Below are 16,554 nucleotides of genomic sequence, written 5' to 3'. Positions count from 1 at the left end.
AGGAAGGAATTTTCCCCCGGTCAGACTGGCAGAGACCCTGGGGGTTATTTGCCTTCCTCTGCAACATGGGGAATGGGTCACTTGCAGGTTTAAACTAGTGCAAATGGTGAATTCTCTGTAACTTGAAGTATTTAAACCATGATTTGAGGACTTCCGTAACTCGGACAGAGATTAGCGGTCTATTACAGGAGTGGGTGGGTGAGGTTCTGTGGCCTGCAATGTGCAGGATGTCAGACGAGATGATCATGATGATCCCGTCTGACCTTAAAGTCTATGAATCTATGAGGTTCAGTCCCCTGATCCAGCCGATTGTGTGTGTGAGACCATGGGAATTAGGTACTTAGCCATTTCTGAAAATCCCTTTAGGTACCTGGATGCTTGTTTTAGCACCTAAATACCTTTAAAAATCTGGTACAGTCTCTCTGTGCTTCAGTTCCCTGTCCGTATAATGACTTTCCTACTTCACAGAAGCATTCTGAGGATAAATAAACTGAAAACTGAGGTGCACTCAGACACTGCACTCAGGGGGACAATATAAGTACCTAAGACACAGAGAAGCTGTCCTGCCTTTCGGATTATATTACTTTGAACCCTTCTGCATTTTGAAAGTAACAGTCCATAAGACTGGCCAAACACAAGCCACGTACCAATTACCATGAAAACAGGCCCAGAATTAAGGTTGTCCAGCATGCCACACAGATTATTCCATTCTCGGGAATATCCATGTAACATATAGTATAGCTAGGCCACTGCACACATGTTCTCAAAAAGGTACCAGCAGCCACACCCCACCCTTTCTCCAGAAAACTCCCCATGGCTCCCCCGTTAGGAATCAGCAAACTATAAAAGCAAGAAATGGGTTTGATGGTGCAGACCCAAAATTTCCTTTCTTACCCACCTGAAGACTTTGGTTCTAACTTAGTATAAGGGGACTGTTAGCCGCTTACTAAAGTGCTTCCTGTGGGGTTGGTTGGCTAGCTCCCAGTACCAAAAGAAAGGGGAAGGGCCGATGGGAAATCAGGACCCTGAGAGAGTCCTCAGGGGCTCCAGGTCAGCCTGATTGACAGGGCAGGCAGGCTAATGAGGGAGTCAAGAGGCCGGGGTCCCATCCTCCGTATAAGCTGGGGCTGCCTGGTCCAGAATGATGCTGAGCTCAGGAGAGAGCAGCAGGCAGGGGGGCTAAAGAAGCAGCCCAGGGAGCAGATCCACGCTGGGAGGAGAGCTGCAGCAACCAGAACCAGAGAAGCCAGAGAGGCAGCCCAGGGCGCTGTGCTGGAGGCAAAGCAACAGCATAGAGGCAGAGTGGAGCTGAAGCTGGGGCACTCCAGAGCCAGCTGCAGTGAGAAGCTGGGTAGGGATGTCAGGCGTCCATTTTTTGATTGGAACATCCGGCTGAAAAGCGACCTTGGCGGCTCCAGCAGCACTGTTGACCAGGCTGCTAAAAGTCCGGTTGGCTGCTAAAAGTCTGGTTGGCCACATTGGCCAGCTCCATGTGGCTCCTGGAAGTGGCCTGCATGTCCCTGCAGCTCCTAGGCACAGGGGCAACCATGGGGGCTCTGCGCACTCCCCCTGCCCACGCGCAGGCACTGCCCCAAATGTCAGCTCCATGACTCCCATTGGCTGGGAGCCGGAAGGACATGTCGCCGCTGCTGGGACCCACCTGGGGTAAGCGCCGCCCGGAACCCACACCCCCAGCCCAAAGACCGTACCCCCTCCCACATCCCAAACCCAGCCCGGTGAAAATGAGCGAGGGTGGGGGAGAGCGAGTGTCGGAGAAAGGGGGGAAATGGAGTGAGGTGGGGGGCGGGGCCTCAGGAAAGGGGCAGGGCAAGGGTGTTCAGTTTTATGCAATCAGAAAATTGGCAACCCTACAGCTGGGGAATATGATGGGGGGGGGAGGAGCTGGGCAGAGGGCCCAGCGCAGGGAGATTCCATCAGCGAAGGGGCCTTGCAGGGGGATCATAACCCCGACAGGGGGCTGATGCTGGGAAGAAGGTTCCTGCCACCCAAAGCCTGAAGACATGTGGCCGCCACCAAAGCAAGTGTCTGACCCGCAGCATGCCTGCAGCGCAGCCAGGGCCCAGGAGGGAGGCCTGGCACATGTGAGAAACAGACTGTGAACTTCCCTTACATTCCAGAGACGGCTGTTTGTGATGTCCCCATGCCACAGAGTAGGGTTATGTGTTTTCCTTTAACCTTTCTCATTTTTTCCTTATGTTTTTAAATTATATTTGTTGATCTATATGCAGTGATCAGTGGGTCAGGGAAGCATCCAGAGCCAAGAGAGTACTCTGCAGTGGGGACACCCTAACCCCCTGGGGATTGAGCTCCCCAGAGATCCTGGGCCCAGCCTTGTCGGGGTTGTGAGGACTCTGCCACACAGGAGAGTAGAAGGGGAGTCCGAAGTCAGGCAGGCCTCTAGGTAAAGGAAGTGTGAGTGAGGACTCACATCCTTTCACTAGCCAATTCCACCGGGGTAGTGTATAAGCCAGGAAGTTCCCCACAATACAGTGAGACCATGCCCCCGCTAACATTAGGGCACAAAGCTATAAATAAAAAGTGTTAGGAACGTTCCAGTTTTGAAACTTGCACAGTCTTTGAGAGAGGAGATTTTTCTTTGTCTCTATTCAGTATATATTTCCTATACTCTGATTCGCTATCTGACCCGCTTATTTTACAGCATGGAGATATTTGCCTGAACTTTGAATTCCTTCTTGAAAGAACAGTATATACTGGAGTACTGACTTTTTTTATGATGGTGAGATAATGGAAAACCATTTTTTTCACCACACATACACAACTCGAGTCTGGGATTTTACCTTTTGTTGTAAATTGATTAATCGTGTGTTCCAAAAAGAGATCATCTTTCACATCACTAATGCTAGACTCTTCTGGAGCTACTCCTGATTTATGCAGCATAAGTGAACACTTTTCAAAAAAACAGATCCAGTTGGGAATGGCAACAGTCCATCCCCTTAAATATAGAGAACTAGGAGTGTCTTTAAACCATGAGCCCAAAGCAAAGTGACTTGAAAAAGAAAAATAGCCTACGCCTAGAGGTGGGCTGGAGAACAAAAGGAGGGGGAGGAGCAGCAACTTTGGGGCAAAAAGAGCAAGGTGAGTCCTTGCTGATGGGAATGGGTGAGGACTCCAGCTGGGGGTGCAGGCTCTGCGGTGGGGCCAGGGATGAGGGGTTGGAGTGAAGAAGGGGCTCTGGGTTCGGGTGTGTGGCCGAGGGGTTCAGAGTGTGGGAGGGGGCTCCTGGCTGGGTTGCGGGCTCTGGGCTGTCCCTTTAGTTCTCCTGCTCTTTTAGTCCCGATCCAATTAGATCTAGGAGAGAATGCAGACCATAGACTTGAGGAACATGCAACAAACTTCTAGCCATGCTCTCAGGGACTACACCCGATATTGGTAAAGAAACTGACCTTATGATCCAATAGGCGTTCTCTCATCTGATTACTGTGTTCCTATCCTTATCAGCCCAGTGAGATAAGCAGAAATTATTTTAAATACAGTGAACCAGGAATACCTGACCCTTGCGAAATAATCCAACCATTCCAAATATTAAATATGAGCCAACATTAAAATGGACAATATGCTCAGAGAGCAGCAAAGCGGTTGTACATTGGGGATTTTACGGGGTCTTCGCTGTGATACAAAAAGTGGAGCCAGTGATATGTCAAATATCTGTATGTCTACCACTGTACTACACACCGTCTGGTAACAGTGTCAAGTAAGTACAAATTTGACTTGTCTAGGGTGAGTTCAACACAAGTCATGACACTTAGGTTCTTTAGCATCATTCTTCATCATCATCATCATCATCATCATTCTTTAGCATCACCATCCTCTTCTCTCTCTCTCCCTCCCCCCAAGTTATTTCATTCATAATGTGGTTTCTTAAAGTAAAAACACCACACTGTGACTAAGTAATAAGCCTGCAGCTCTAAACAAATAAAATTAATTTTATTCTCCTGCTTCGTAACAGGATCTGAAAATCATGAAAGAGCTTAAGTGCCTCAAAGAACATCCTTTGAAAATCATGCTTACGGGCAGGAATACAAATTGGATGCTGGTCCCTAGGCCGTTGGCCTACCTTATTAGATTGGTGGCTTGCATTTAATTTCCCCTGACTAATAATTCACCTTTATTAAATTATAATTTAACACTCACAATCAGTTTTGAAGTTAAAATGAAAAAGAAGCATTAATTGCTTTATGAAGAAATTTAAAGAGGCTTATAAATTGTTAAACTGTCAACACTGTTCACATCATTAGTGGCATCATGACACAGCAATTAAAATTAGAGCACCTTTATGTCTTTTCAGTTTTGTTTGGAATAAGAACAGGGTGATTATGGTTTTCCCATGCTGGGCAACACCTTAAATACCAAGAAAACATGTATGGAGGTAGAAAGGTAGACACACCAACACTTGTAAATGGTTATTATTAAGTTTTAAAAAACTATACTATGCTTGATACGGTATTCTTAATCTTTAGGTAATCTAGCTGTCATTAGCCTTTAGTTTACATTTAGAAATACTAGCTCATCTATATTATGACAGTATCATATGGAGTTACTACCTGGTATTTCAGAACATTTTTTGGTATTTCATGGTAACTCCAAAGTAATGTTGTGTCGCTACTCTAAATGAGGTTTGAGGTTTCTTGCACTGGCATATTTCAGTGGACACAGCCATTTATGAGAATTGAAAAAATCCATGCAGGTGTAATCATCCTTGAACTGTGATCTTAACTCTTTTTAGTAGCACCAAGTAGTTATTTGATCACTGTACTTTTTAACGAACAGAACAGCTTTAAAACTATTTGCGTAATTATTAACAGATAGCTGTGCATAGGAACTGGCAAAAAATTCTGCACCTCCTACAATTTCATGGTGGATGCTCAAATGATCCAAGAACGAAACTTATTTTTTCCAAAGCTAATAAGTCTTGTGTTAACAAGACATCTCTATTAAATTATTTTAGAAAAAGAATAATGAGCAAAAATGGGTACAAGAAAATGTAAAATCAGAATTTTCTTCAAGGAAAAAAATTAAAAACCCAACCCAACACCTTCTTTGCAAAATTAGAGGTGGGATTCCTTTATAGAGCCAAAAATGAACTTCTCTGGATTACTACGCCACCTTTTGACTGAATTTCTCTCTTAAATTTAATTCATTGTCCAGCCCAAAAAGAAAACATTTATTTAAATATGCATCTGTCACCTTCTGCAGACTTTTAAAGGGTTTATGGGCTTACTTTATTTATTATACAGAACTGCAGAGCTGCATACTTCATCATTTCTAGTCTCATTAGGAGCACCATCACCGATCTCAATGACAACAGTAGATCCATTTCTACTTAGTTCAGGGGTTCAGAATAACGGGTATACATTTCAAATGCAATGAAGCTGGGCAAGTGAGAGATTAATGATTTAGTTACCTTTGTTAGCCAAGTATATAAATAAGTCTAAAACAAATTCTATAATCCAATTGTTTCTCCTATGTAAATCTGTACTTGTACTATTATAGAAATAAAGGAAACCCTTTCTTACTCTGGATTTCCTATAACATCTGAAATGTATCAGTACTGTAAGCCCTACCATATAGCCAACAAATTCCAATTTGCTCTGAATCTTATCTATATCCCCATTCAGGCATTAAATAAAATAGCACAGATAATCAAAAGGAGTTACAACATGCATTTAAATACATTAACCGTGTCCTACCTTGCATCCAAACATCAACGATAAAGTGTTGTTGGTGCATGCAACTTTGCAGTGGCAAATCATTGGTGTAAAGCAGTCAGGATTTTTAACAATAGGGCACATTCCTTTAGTGCTGCAGTAGTAGCAGCCTACTGAAAGATAAAAACAAGTAGCTGATACGGCACATGGAGTGGCAACATATGCTGCTCAACAGCTATCTTCTCTTGCTAGTCGGAAGCAGCCTGCTTGAATCGCTACCTGTGTCCCATTCAGCCATCCCCTTCTTTGTTGATGAATCAATGATGCAGCATTGATCATGAATCTCAGGGTTTCCCTTCCACTGGGAAATTAGTTTTTACATTGAAGGGAAAAAATGGAAATGAGGAGGAATAGCAGGTGTGGCAGTATTAGCATGTAAAAGGATATAAACGCCTACTCATAACAATCACATAAGATTGTCATGCTAGCTCAAGTGGGCTGAAATTATTCCATCGGAAGAAAAATACTGCAGCTCCTGATTTGGTAAAAAGCCAGTGAGTTGCTGCAATACATAGTCATTGTGGGGAGGGGAAAAACAAATAACACAAAAAAAAACTACTTATCTAACAAGACACAATCTTCAGCCTTTATCAATATGCATTCCAATAAGGATTCCCTCTCCTCCAACCCCGAGAAAAAGGATCTATTGAATTGCAACTCCATAGAAACTACGACCTTTGCTTTCTCCAAAAAGATGAATCTCAGCATGAAACAAACTGTACTCAAAGCTGAAAATCTCAGCTGCTGGAGTTTGCAATAGGAGAAAACACTGTTACAAGTAGCATTTACCCAATCCTCGCCTGCCACATGGGAGCTTTCTCCAGGCACAAATTTGCAAATAGACAGTCTGATGGATTGCAGGAGACACTGAAAAAAAAATACATGAAGCTACATGGAAAACGAACCTGCATGAAGCTTAAAAAACCCAAACATCCCTTTAAACTCTGTTTGAAGTACTATACCTACAGATGAGACAGCTATAATTCAATAATAGAACCTTTAAACATATTCTACACATTAGCCTCCAGTATGTCAGGAATTTAACCATTACAGGAGTTTAGGGGAACTATAATATTTTGGCTGTAGTAATAGCTAGCAGCGGTCGTATTTCCTCAATTTCAGTAGTGACGGATCAAAATGTATAATGAATCATGTGGCTGGTCAATCTGATAGCTGTAATTTTTTTAACTTTGTGTTAAAAGCTGAATGAATAAAAGTGTAAATACAAAAAGCAAGAAGGAGAAGAAAGGGGAAAGAAGGCAGTTTAAACACTTTCACAGCTGACAATGAAATAATCCCAGCAGTTGTTTAAATAGTGACTTGACCTTACCATTTGTAACTTATGAGGCTCTGCTCATCACTCTATGAGCTCTTTCTGATTAAATGAGAGCAGTTTGTCTCCCTGACAATTGTCGGTATATTCTGAAGAGATGATTGGAATATTTTCTGCGAGGGACCGGGCTAAAGTGAGCACAGAATGTGCTTCACAGACTATAGAAACACTTATGGCAAATGAAAGAACAAATATGGATCTGCTTCAATGAATTCTCAGAGTAAATATTAGAGAATTTGTAACTAGATTATATTTTAACTCTATATCGTTATGCTGACTGGAGGCCACAATGTAAAGGGAGCAGTACAATAACTAAAAATAAATAAGTACAGAACTGGATTTTTTCCTGTGTAATTTACCACACACACACCCTGCTTTCCAAAAATCTGAAAGTTTAGATGCAGATTTTTGATAGCCCAGTAACATGCTTAAACCACTGCCATCAGCTGGAATACCAGTTGTTATGCTTATTGCCGAAAGCAGCTAAAAGGAGGCCTTAGCACAACTAACAGACCAGGAGAGGAGAGTGAAGTGAGAGTAACCTTGAGGAGTGAACATGACCCTATGCCCTCCTAACTTGACTTATTTCTCTAATCATGCGGTTTTGCAAGATGGAAAGTCTGGCAATAGTTAACTATTACTATTGGTTAACTGATGGAAAGTTCCCCTGCCTGACTGATGGAAAATTCTCTGACAGGCTAGAAATCCCCACCCTTAATTTAGTTCTGTTCATTGCGTTATGAGCAAGCTATGTAATATTAACAAATTGGATATAAAGAGGAAGAAATATGAGCTCGGGGACACTTGAACGCTTGGACACCTCTCCAGTTTCCCTGCAGACGGAAGGCTGGCCACTGGACATCTATAGTTATCCACTTAAGACCTCTTATAGACCCTGGATAAATATGAATCTGAGGGGTGCTTTGGGGTGCTCTGCTAACCAGTTGCAGATGTGTGCAAGTGCTGGAGACAAAATAAAGTAGAAGCTTTGTGTGAAAGCACTTGTTTGCCTGCTTGCTTTCTCATTCACTCAAAAAATTTTATGGCACAATCTGTTATGTGCTCACTTCTGTTAACCAACAAAATGCTACCGCCCACGTACTGATTATGGGGTAGAAATGGTTATATGCTGTCCTCCCCCAAATTTAAATCCATGCCAGAAAAGTCACTCTTCCAATAGTTAAATCCCGCAAACACATAAGCATGTACATAACTTCATGAGTAATCCCAGTGACTGAAAGGTCATTATTTACATATGTGAAGTTATTAGGGTGATCAGATGTCCTGATTTTATAGGGACAGTCCCGCTTATTTGGGGCTTTTTCTTATATAGGCTCCTATTACCCCCCCACCCCCGTCCCGATTTTTCACACTTGCTATCTGTTCAGCCTAGAAGTTATGCACCAATGTGTTTGGAGAAATGGGCCCCTACTATGCACTGTAGCGCACTTGCTTAAATACATGGGAAATGGAAATGCTGTTTGGGCTATGCAGTGCCACAGATATGATACTGAGATGGCAGTGTATCTTTTCCTGCATGGTGTCTCTGTTTTCTTCCAGCTGTGCCATTTGAATGCTGGCCTGCATTTCCCTCCTGCTCACAGGATTAATATACAAATAATAAATCTAGGCACTTCTATAGCACCTGCCACATGAGGCAGTCATAGGGCTTTACAGAAAGTGTGGGAACTCCTGGCTTTACTGAACTCAATGGGAGAATTGCCATTGTTCTTTAACTGGGCCAGGAATTTCACACAATATGAACCCAATATTTCACCTACTAGGTAGGTGATGTTTCATTCAACAGCTGGGAAAACAGAGAGAGACAAGACACGCTCAAAACTTAATCTGACACACCTTTGGATTTTCAGAGGTGTTGAGCACCACCCCTGGCTCTCATGACTTCAATGCTCTCTAGTAATTCTTTATTTCACAGTGAGTGGGGGATGCTCAACAGCTCTGAAAATCTGGTTCTTCCAGAGTGGACTCACCCAAAGTGACTGGCCAGTTTTGAAAACATATTCCCAGTGACATGCCCAGAGTTCATGCTGTTAGACTGGGAAAGTATTGCTCAGATTCTTGCTCTTAATGAACATAGGTCACAGTGCTGCACAATTTTCATTTTTAATGGGAGCTATTTCAACTTTGTTTCAAGCTTCTTTAGCATCTGTTGCCTTTGTCATAGTGGGAGCCATTCTACATTGTTGTTTTTTCAGTCTTTGAGGAGACTTCATCTTTTTAATCCTTGTTAGAGCCAGGTTTAGTTTTTGGGAGGTCCCTTTGGCGAACAGGGAATTTAGAAAAGAGCAACAGAAATGATTAAGGGGTTGGTGATCTTGAATTGTAACCAGGTTAAAAATATAACAATGAGTAGCTTGACCAAAGCTTGAAAGATATCAGTCTGTTGCTAACCGACGTGTGTAAGCAGTGAGGAGCTAGCAGAATTATTTAGGTTAGAGCAAGCAGGCATAAGTACAAGAGATGCAATTTAGCAAGAGAAATTATAAGGATTTATATTATGACATTAGTTGTTAAGCAGAACTCCCCATTAAAGACAATAGGAGAATTTTTTAATAAACTGATGTCCCAATACAAATAAGGGTGAATATCTGGAGATGCTTTGTGAACTAGCCCTGGGTTTTTCTAGGGCTCTGTATGACATAGCATGGAAGCCCTCTTGCTAAATCTGAACTAGATATGATCTTCTCAAATGTTAAGGATTAGGTACAGGCACTTGTCACTGGGGGCTGGGAGTGCAGGCGGACTTTACAAGCTGGATGGACTGATACACAGGGCACGGATTACTATTCCTTGCAAATGCCCAAACTGGCATATTTTTTTCCAAATGTTACTGTAACACAAGCTCATGCATCCCTTTTCTCATAGGTACCAGATGGCCTCCACCATCTCCACCCACTGTTAGCTCTCTCTGGCTGCCTCTTTTACACTATCCTCCACAACTCTTTAAAAATATTGCATCCATGCTTTCTGCTATCTGTATTATCAGACTGCAGTTTGCTGTACAGTGCTAGGTAACACTAGCACCCATGGTTTTATATGCTGAATGGCCTCTTGTGTGGACAATACGTGGAGGACTGGAAATGTTTACTCTTTGCCAAGCTGGAGGTGGGGCAGGGAAGGTTCTAAACAAGAAGCTCTACAGTGAAGCAGGAAAAGAGAGTAGCTTTATGGGTGGTGCTATTTTATTTATTCTAATAAAATTCCTGATTGAGCGTTAGAAGAAAGTTACTGTTTCTGTGATCCTTTCCCGTAGTCCCGATGATCTCATCTTTCAGTCTCCTGATCTTCTTTTCCAGTAGTACTCTTAACTGATGCTTAATGTGCAGTATATACACCCCATTTTCTGCATTGCTAGAATGAACATTTTGTCCTTGCCTTCTGTCACTTCTGGATCTGTTGACAATGAACAGAATGACAGCAAATGGTGACTTAGAAGGGAACACTCTGAAGATGGAAGCAGCAAGAAGAAACTCTCTTAATTATAAAACGTTATTGGAGAAAAGAGGTACATAACTCCATGGCAGTATGTGCACAAATCGTAGTCTAGACTGCGCACATAAAGCATGAGGCAAAGGATCTTTTGCTCTAAAATCTAAAATAGGTAAAGCAGAATCTCTGTTAGCTGTCTCCAGTAGTCCCCAGCTGCTAGCACAGTAGTGTAGGAAGAGGGGACTCTTTTCACCTCCACAAATAATATTTTGGGTTGACCTGAAGAGGAGAAGAATGACTGTCTTGGGGAACAAGCTCAGACAATGGCATTGGATGCTTATTCAGCAATCTGATAGCTGCTGTACAGGAGTGATAATAGCAAATAAGAGAGGTGTACTTCATTGTGGTAGGAGTTGCAAGTAGGATTTTTTGGGGGAGAGGAGGGTTGCAAAATGCAGCAGATATGGGGAATTTATTAGTTGTATGATAACATCTGCAATATATGTTCCTCTATTAATCTTTTCAAAGAGAGTATATGGATGTACATTTTTCCCCCAAGAAACCTTGCTCCTGCAATCTGACTCTGATTTAAATTCCTTTCCCAGCAATTAGCAATTTTCTTCTGTTTCACTGATGGGTACTACACAAAGTAAAAATAGAGAAGGAACTTTGGGTAATCGTGTTTGTACGGCAACTTGCTGTGGGTGGTTGTCACCTAATTGAAATAAATTTCTTGGCCATTTGTGATGTGAATTATTATTCCAATTTGCCACTAGAATGAACCTGCTTCTAGTTACGCTAGGGGATATTTCTCTGTGACTTTCCCAAATGACCATGCATCAGATAACACTTTTTTTTTTTTTTTTTAGTTAAAGAGGCAATAAGATTGAGTGAAGAGCAATATTTCTTGTCTTGTGGAAGCCTGTGACAATCACTATTTGAAACATCTTAACATTAAATAAAATCACACGTGAAATGTGTTTTGGCTTGAAGCCTGTTACATTTTTAGGATGAGGAACATTAAGCAGGGAGGGGGGTTGAACAAATCAGTGTGTCCTCTCTCCTGGAACTGCAAACCTAAGCAAGTAGATCCAAAATTCCCCTGAAAGACGAATAAATGGCCTCTCTTTCATCTCCCCACCTCTTCTGAGTTGAAATAAAATGCAGGCAGTTTTAACTAGGGTTTGTGCAAATTAATTGAAGATCGTGGTTGTGGGTCTATTTTAAATGAAGATGTCATGTTTAAAATACTTATTGGTGCAGATGCAATGTGTTTTTTCTAAACGGAAATAACTATTGGGAAGAATTGAGAGTGTTACTGATCACTTAAATATCTCAGCTGAGTGAGTATTAGAACGGTTAAAACAAATGCATCATTTTCTGAAATTCTGTAGTAGTGTCTCCTCCTAAAAATATTGCCAGATTAGTGCTTATCAGACCAGTAACGCAGTGTGTTCACACCTTCAGGTAACAGTGTGATTCATTTTTTTTTTTTTTTTTTTTTTTTAATGATAGTGGCTGCTAGCTGTAACTATGGAATGTATTGTCATGGAAACCACACTTTTCTAAATTTACACCGGTGCTGGTGATGAGAGAGACAGGACTTGAAAGAAAATCTGTTTAATAATGAGACAGCCAGGCTGGGAATAAACAGATCAAAGATTCAGATATTTTTATGAGCATTTGTCATAACATGTATTCTAAATAGGGTCAAGCAATATTTCATAGCTAACCATGAGGAAAAGTTGGAAAGAAGTCCTGCTTTTGTGTTACTTTGGAATAATAGGTCAAACGGAGCATGGATTATTGATGTTTGGTCAAATAGCATCTCTATAATAAGCTCCCATGTGATCTAATGTGGCATATAAAACACATTTCAAGGCTGTGTGAAATCAAACAATGGCCAGAGTGAATTGAGGACAGTGAACTTTTAAAATCTGTCATTTGCAAGAAAATCCTTAAAAAAATTAGGACTTATGATGGGAACTGGGTTGTAATTTTAACTATGGAGCAATTGATGCTGCTCCATAATACAGTCTTTCTGATCAATTTTGTATCTAAGCACTTTTAATACACACTACTGTAGTATCTAGGTTCCCTGTATGCAAACTGGGAAACCTCAGTCCTATCCTTAAGGAATCAGAACTAATAAATGTAAAATATTATTGTATCAAATCATGATTAGTTTATAAGTGAAGAAAACTTCTACAAGAAAAAGTTAGTGACCAAGGGTATTAAAAAAACAAAATCCATACTGTTTAAGAAACTAAATCCTTTTGTTACCTGGGGTTTTGCTGAACCTAAAACTCTTGGTAACTTTACTGTTTGTGAGATGGTGTTCAGGAAATAAATCAATGGGGACACTGCCATCCAACCGATAGATAACACTGCTCTACAGCCAAAATGCTTCTGAAATAAATGTAGTCAAACTTTACTAATTCTGGGTCACTGAGAACGAAAATTGATATGAATTGCATCATGTTATTCCTAGAAATCATGGATGATGCAATCATAACGAAGCTTAGATCACTCTGCTGAACAAATTGCCCTATATCAGCTCTAGAAATCATACAGTGTTGTGCTCTCTTATTTGTCAGTGTTTGATTTTTGCAAAGGGACACATTTCTGTTTAGCCAAAGTGAGCAGAGATGCCTCGTACTTGTGTGAACAGTGCAGATAGCTTCTGCTATGTTTGTGGTGAAGTGACTTTTGCATCACAAAAGCACAGTATAACCACTATGGTTAAGAAAGCCTATCACCTTTATTTTGGCTGCAAAATTGGAGATCAGGACAAGAGGTGGGCCCAACACATATGCTGCAACACTTGTGCAACAAATCTTCGCCAGTGGTTGAACAGGAAAAGGAAATCTATGCCTTTTGCAGTGCCAATGATTTGGAGAGAGCCAACAGATCATACCAGCAATTGTTACTTCTGCATGGTGCCTCCAGTTGGGAAAGGTGTGTCAAAGAAGAAAAAGTGGACTGTGCATTATCCAAACATTCCATCAGCTATACGCCCAGTACCCCACGGAGAAGAACTGCCGGTTCCTGATGCACCAGAATCATTCTCACTTGAGTCAGACGAGGAAGAGGATGAAACTTCTGGTCCTGAACCATCAACGTCACAGGACCCACATTTTCTCCCATCCTCCTCCTCTGAACCACACCTCATAACACAAGGTGAACTGAATGACCTTGTCAGGGATTTGGAACTACCCAAGAGTAAGGCAGAGCTGTTGGGCTCCAGACTACAGCAGTGGAATCTCCTGGCAGGTGATGTTAGGGTTTCCATGTTCCGTGACCGTCCAAAGGATCTTGTCCCATTCTTCTTCATGGAAGGTGATCTTGTAGCCTGCAACAACATCGATGGTGTGATGGCAGCCCTCAACATCGTTCACGATCCAGATGAGTGGAGACTGTTCATTGATTCATCGAAGACCAGTCTTAAAGCTGTTTTACTGCATAATGGCAATGTTTTGCCATCAATTCCAGTTGGTCATGCAGTCCATATGAAGGAAACCTATGACAACATGAAACAACTTTTGAGGTGCATAAACTATGACCAACATCAGTGGCAGCTTTGTGGCGATTTGAAGGTTGTTGCTCTCTTGCTTGGACTGCAGACTGGATACACAAAGTACTGCTGTTTTCTCTGCTAATGGGATAGTCATGCAAGAGATTCCCACTACATCAAGAAAGATTGGCCACTCCGACAGTCATTGGAGCCTGGGAGGAAAAGTGTTCAGCATCCACCACTTGTTGAATCAAGGAAGATTTTGTTACCACCCTTACACATCAAGCTGGGTCTGATGAAGAACTTTGTCAAGGCCATTGACAAAACACAAGCAGCTTTCAAGTACCTCCGTGGAAAATTTCCAAGGTTAAGTGAAGCTAAGATAAAGGAAGGTGTCTTTGTTGGTCCTCAGATTCGTCAACTTCTTTGAGATGATGCATTTGACCATGCACTGCGTGGCAAGGAAAAGACGGCATGGAAAGCCTTCCAGTTAGTGGCAATAAATTTTCTCGGAAACAACAAGGCAGACAACTACAGGTTGTTGGTGGAAAACCTCCTCAAGGCATACAAAAGCCTTGGTTGCAACATGTCACTAAAGATACATTTTTTTGCACTCTCATCTAGATTTTTTTCCACCGAACTGCGGAGCAGTGAGCGACGAGCACAGCGAGCGATTTCACCAGGACATTGCAACAATGGAGAAACGCTATCAGGGCAAATGGAGCCCATCAATGCTTGCAGACTATTGCTGGACAGTGACAAGAGATGCTCCATTTAATGAATACAAGAGACAAGCCAAGAAGCGCCGAGAAGACACTGAATAGGACTAAACTATGTACAGAATAGTTTTTTGCCTTTTCATAATAAATTTTATTTATATAACCCTTTTGCTGATTTTTAAAGTGTTACATAAACAGGACAGGTGAAATATTATCATGTAAAGCAACCATAAACACATGAAAAGACCTAGGTTTACAATTTATGATTAAAACTCTACTATCTACACAATATACATAGACATAAAATGTAAAAACTTAAATATCTTAGAAACAGTAGCCAATCAGTTGTTTTAATTGTCATATTTGAATTCAGCACATCAAAATACATAATAAATAGCACATTTTATCTCTGAAGCAGACGACTTCTCAAAAATTGTAGACCAGTGTAATCTCATCAAATGGGATCCTCCCTATGAGTTATAGTGCTCTGTTCAATACCATATCCTCTAACACACCTTATGCTAACATGTCTTGCTTTATAATATCCCACCACTACTTCATAGGTCGGCCTCTCTGTCTTCTTCCTTCAATCTTGATCTATCGGACTCTTACCCGCACAATTCTCAGGACTGTGCTTTACCCAACCAAACCATCTAAGCCTACACTCCCTCATTTTTTTCCATTTATGTGTGTTACTTTGAGCATGTCTCAAACATGCACATTCCTCAAGAGGTCTTTCTTGCATACACCACTCATCCACGTCAACATTCACATTTCTGTGGAACAGATCATTTGCTTATGTTACTGGAATTCCCTGAGGCAATTCCAACCAGTATTTAAAATAAAGTTTCGGAATTTAGCTTACAATACCTGGATTTGCCTTACTCTCCCTTTGCAAGTTAGAATTTAACTTTCAAGAAAAAAAAAAAAAGTTCTAACTTCTTACTAAAGTTACACAGAAAACTGATGCTGCCCCAAAAGAGGCATGTAATGGTAACACTTTTCTTTGACGTGCTAAACACATCTGAAAGGTTAAAATTAAAATAAATAAATAAATAAATAAATAATAGAAGCTGAAGAGAGACACATGAAGGGAGAAAACCAGATTTCCACCTGGGCTGTTGTGCACAGTGGATCATTAAAAACCCCAAAGCAATGAGTTTATTTATATCTTTCAGCCAGCTGCAAATGAAAAGAGAAACAAGGGAGAGAAAAAAAAACAAAAAAACAGACATCTACTCAGACTAAGCATTCAGCACAAAAGGGATAAACAAGAGCGTTACTACGAGTTTTCATAGATATAAAACAACCCAATTTGTTTTGAAAATCCTTTATTAAAAGGGATGTTCTGCTATGCTTTTGTTGAAGATTTTTTCACAACAAATTAAGCACAAGCAACAGGCCTCATCCTGCAAACCTATGTGACTCACGGAGCACAGGCCTTCATTCTGCCGAGACTTTAACCACATGTGTAGTCCCATTGATTCAGTATGGCTCTTCATGAGCTTGAAGCAAAGCATGTGGAAAAATCTGGCTTTGATCCTGCAAATAGTGCTCAGTTCTGGAGTAGTTCCTTTGCCTTCTAGGGTAATTGGACTACTCACAGTAGCAAGTACTATAATAAGTAGTAGGCGTTTTAAAAATCGGCCTAGTATTAGTACAATTAACAGATAGAGTGTGTGACAGTTTGGAGAATATGACTGTTAACTGATGAATTCCTCCTGTTTTATGAATGGCATTTTTAATGGTAACCTTCAGTGTGGATTAGAACGTCCATGTTGTAGCAGGAAC

General features: G+C 41.2%; 1 protein-coding gene across 1 annotated transcript in view; it reads right to left on the bottom strand.

Annotated features, from left to right (window-relative positions):
• The window catches only part of DLG2 (discs large MAGUK scaffold protein 2), a 933,774-nt gene extending 927,943 nt beyond the window's left edge, over positions 1-5,831 (bottom strand). Inside the window, exon 1 of the mRNA XM_065406536.1 lies at positions 5,730-5,831. Within this exon, the coding sequence (XP_065262608.1) occupies positions 5,730-5,831 (102 nt within the window). The remainder of the gene's footprint in view (positions 1-5,729) is intronic.
• Between the last annotated feature and the right edge of the window lie 10,723 nt (positions 5,832-16,554).

Source organism: Emys orbicularis, chromosome 1, assembly GCF_028017835.1.
Source record: "Emys orbicularis isolate rEmyOrb1 chromosome 1, rEmyOrb1.hap1, whole genome shotgun sequence".
NCBI lineage: Eukaryota > Metazoa > Chordata > Testudines > Emydidae > Emys > Emys orbicularis.
The sequence above is the reverse complement of the archived record's forward strand: the minus strand, read 5'-3'. Positions and strand labels throughout refer to the sequence as shown.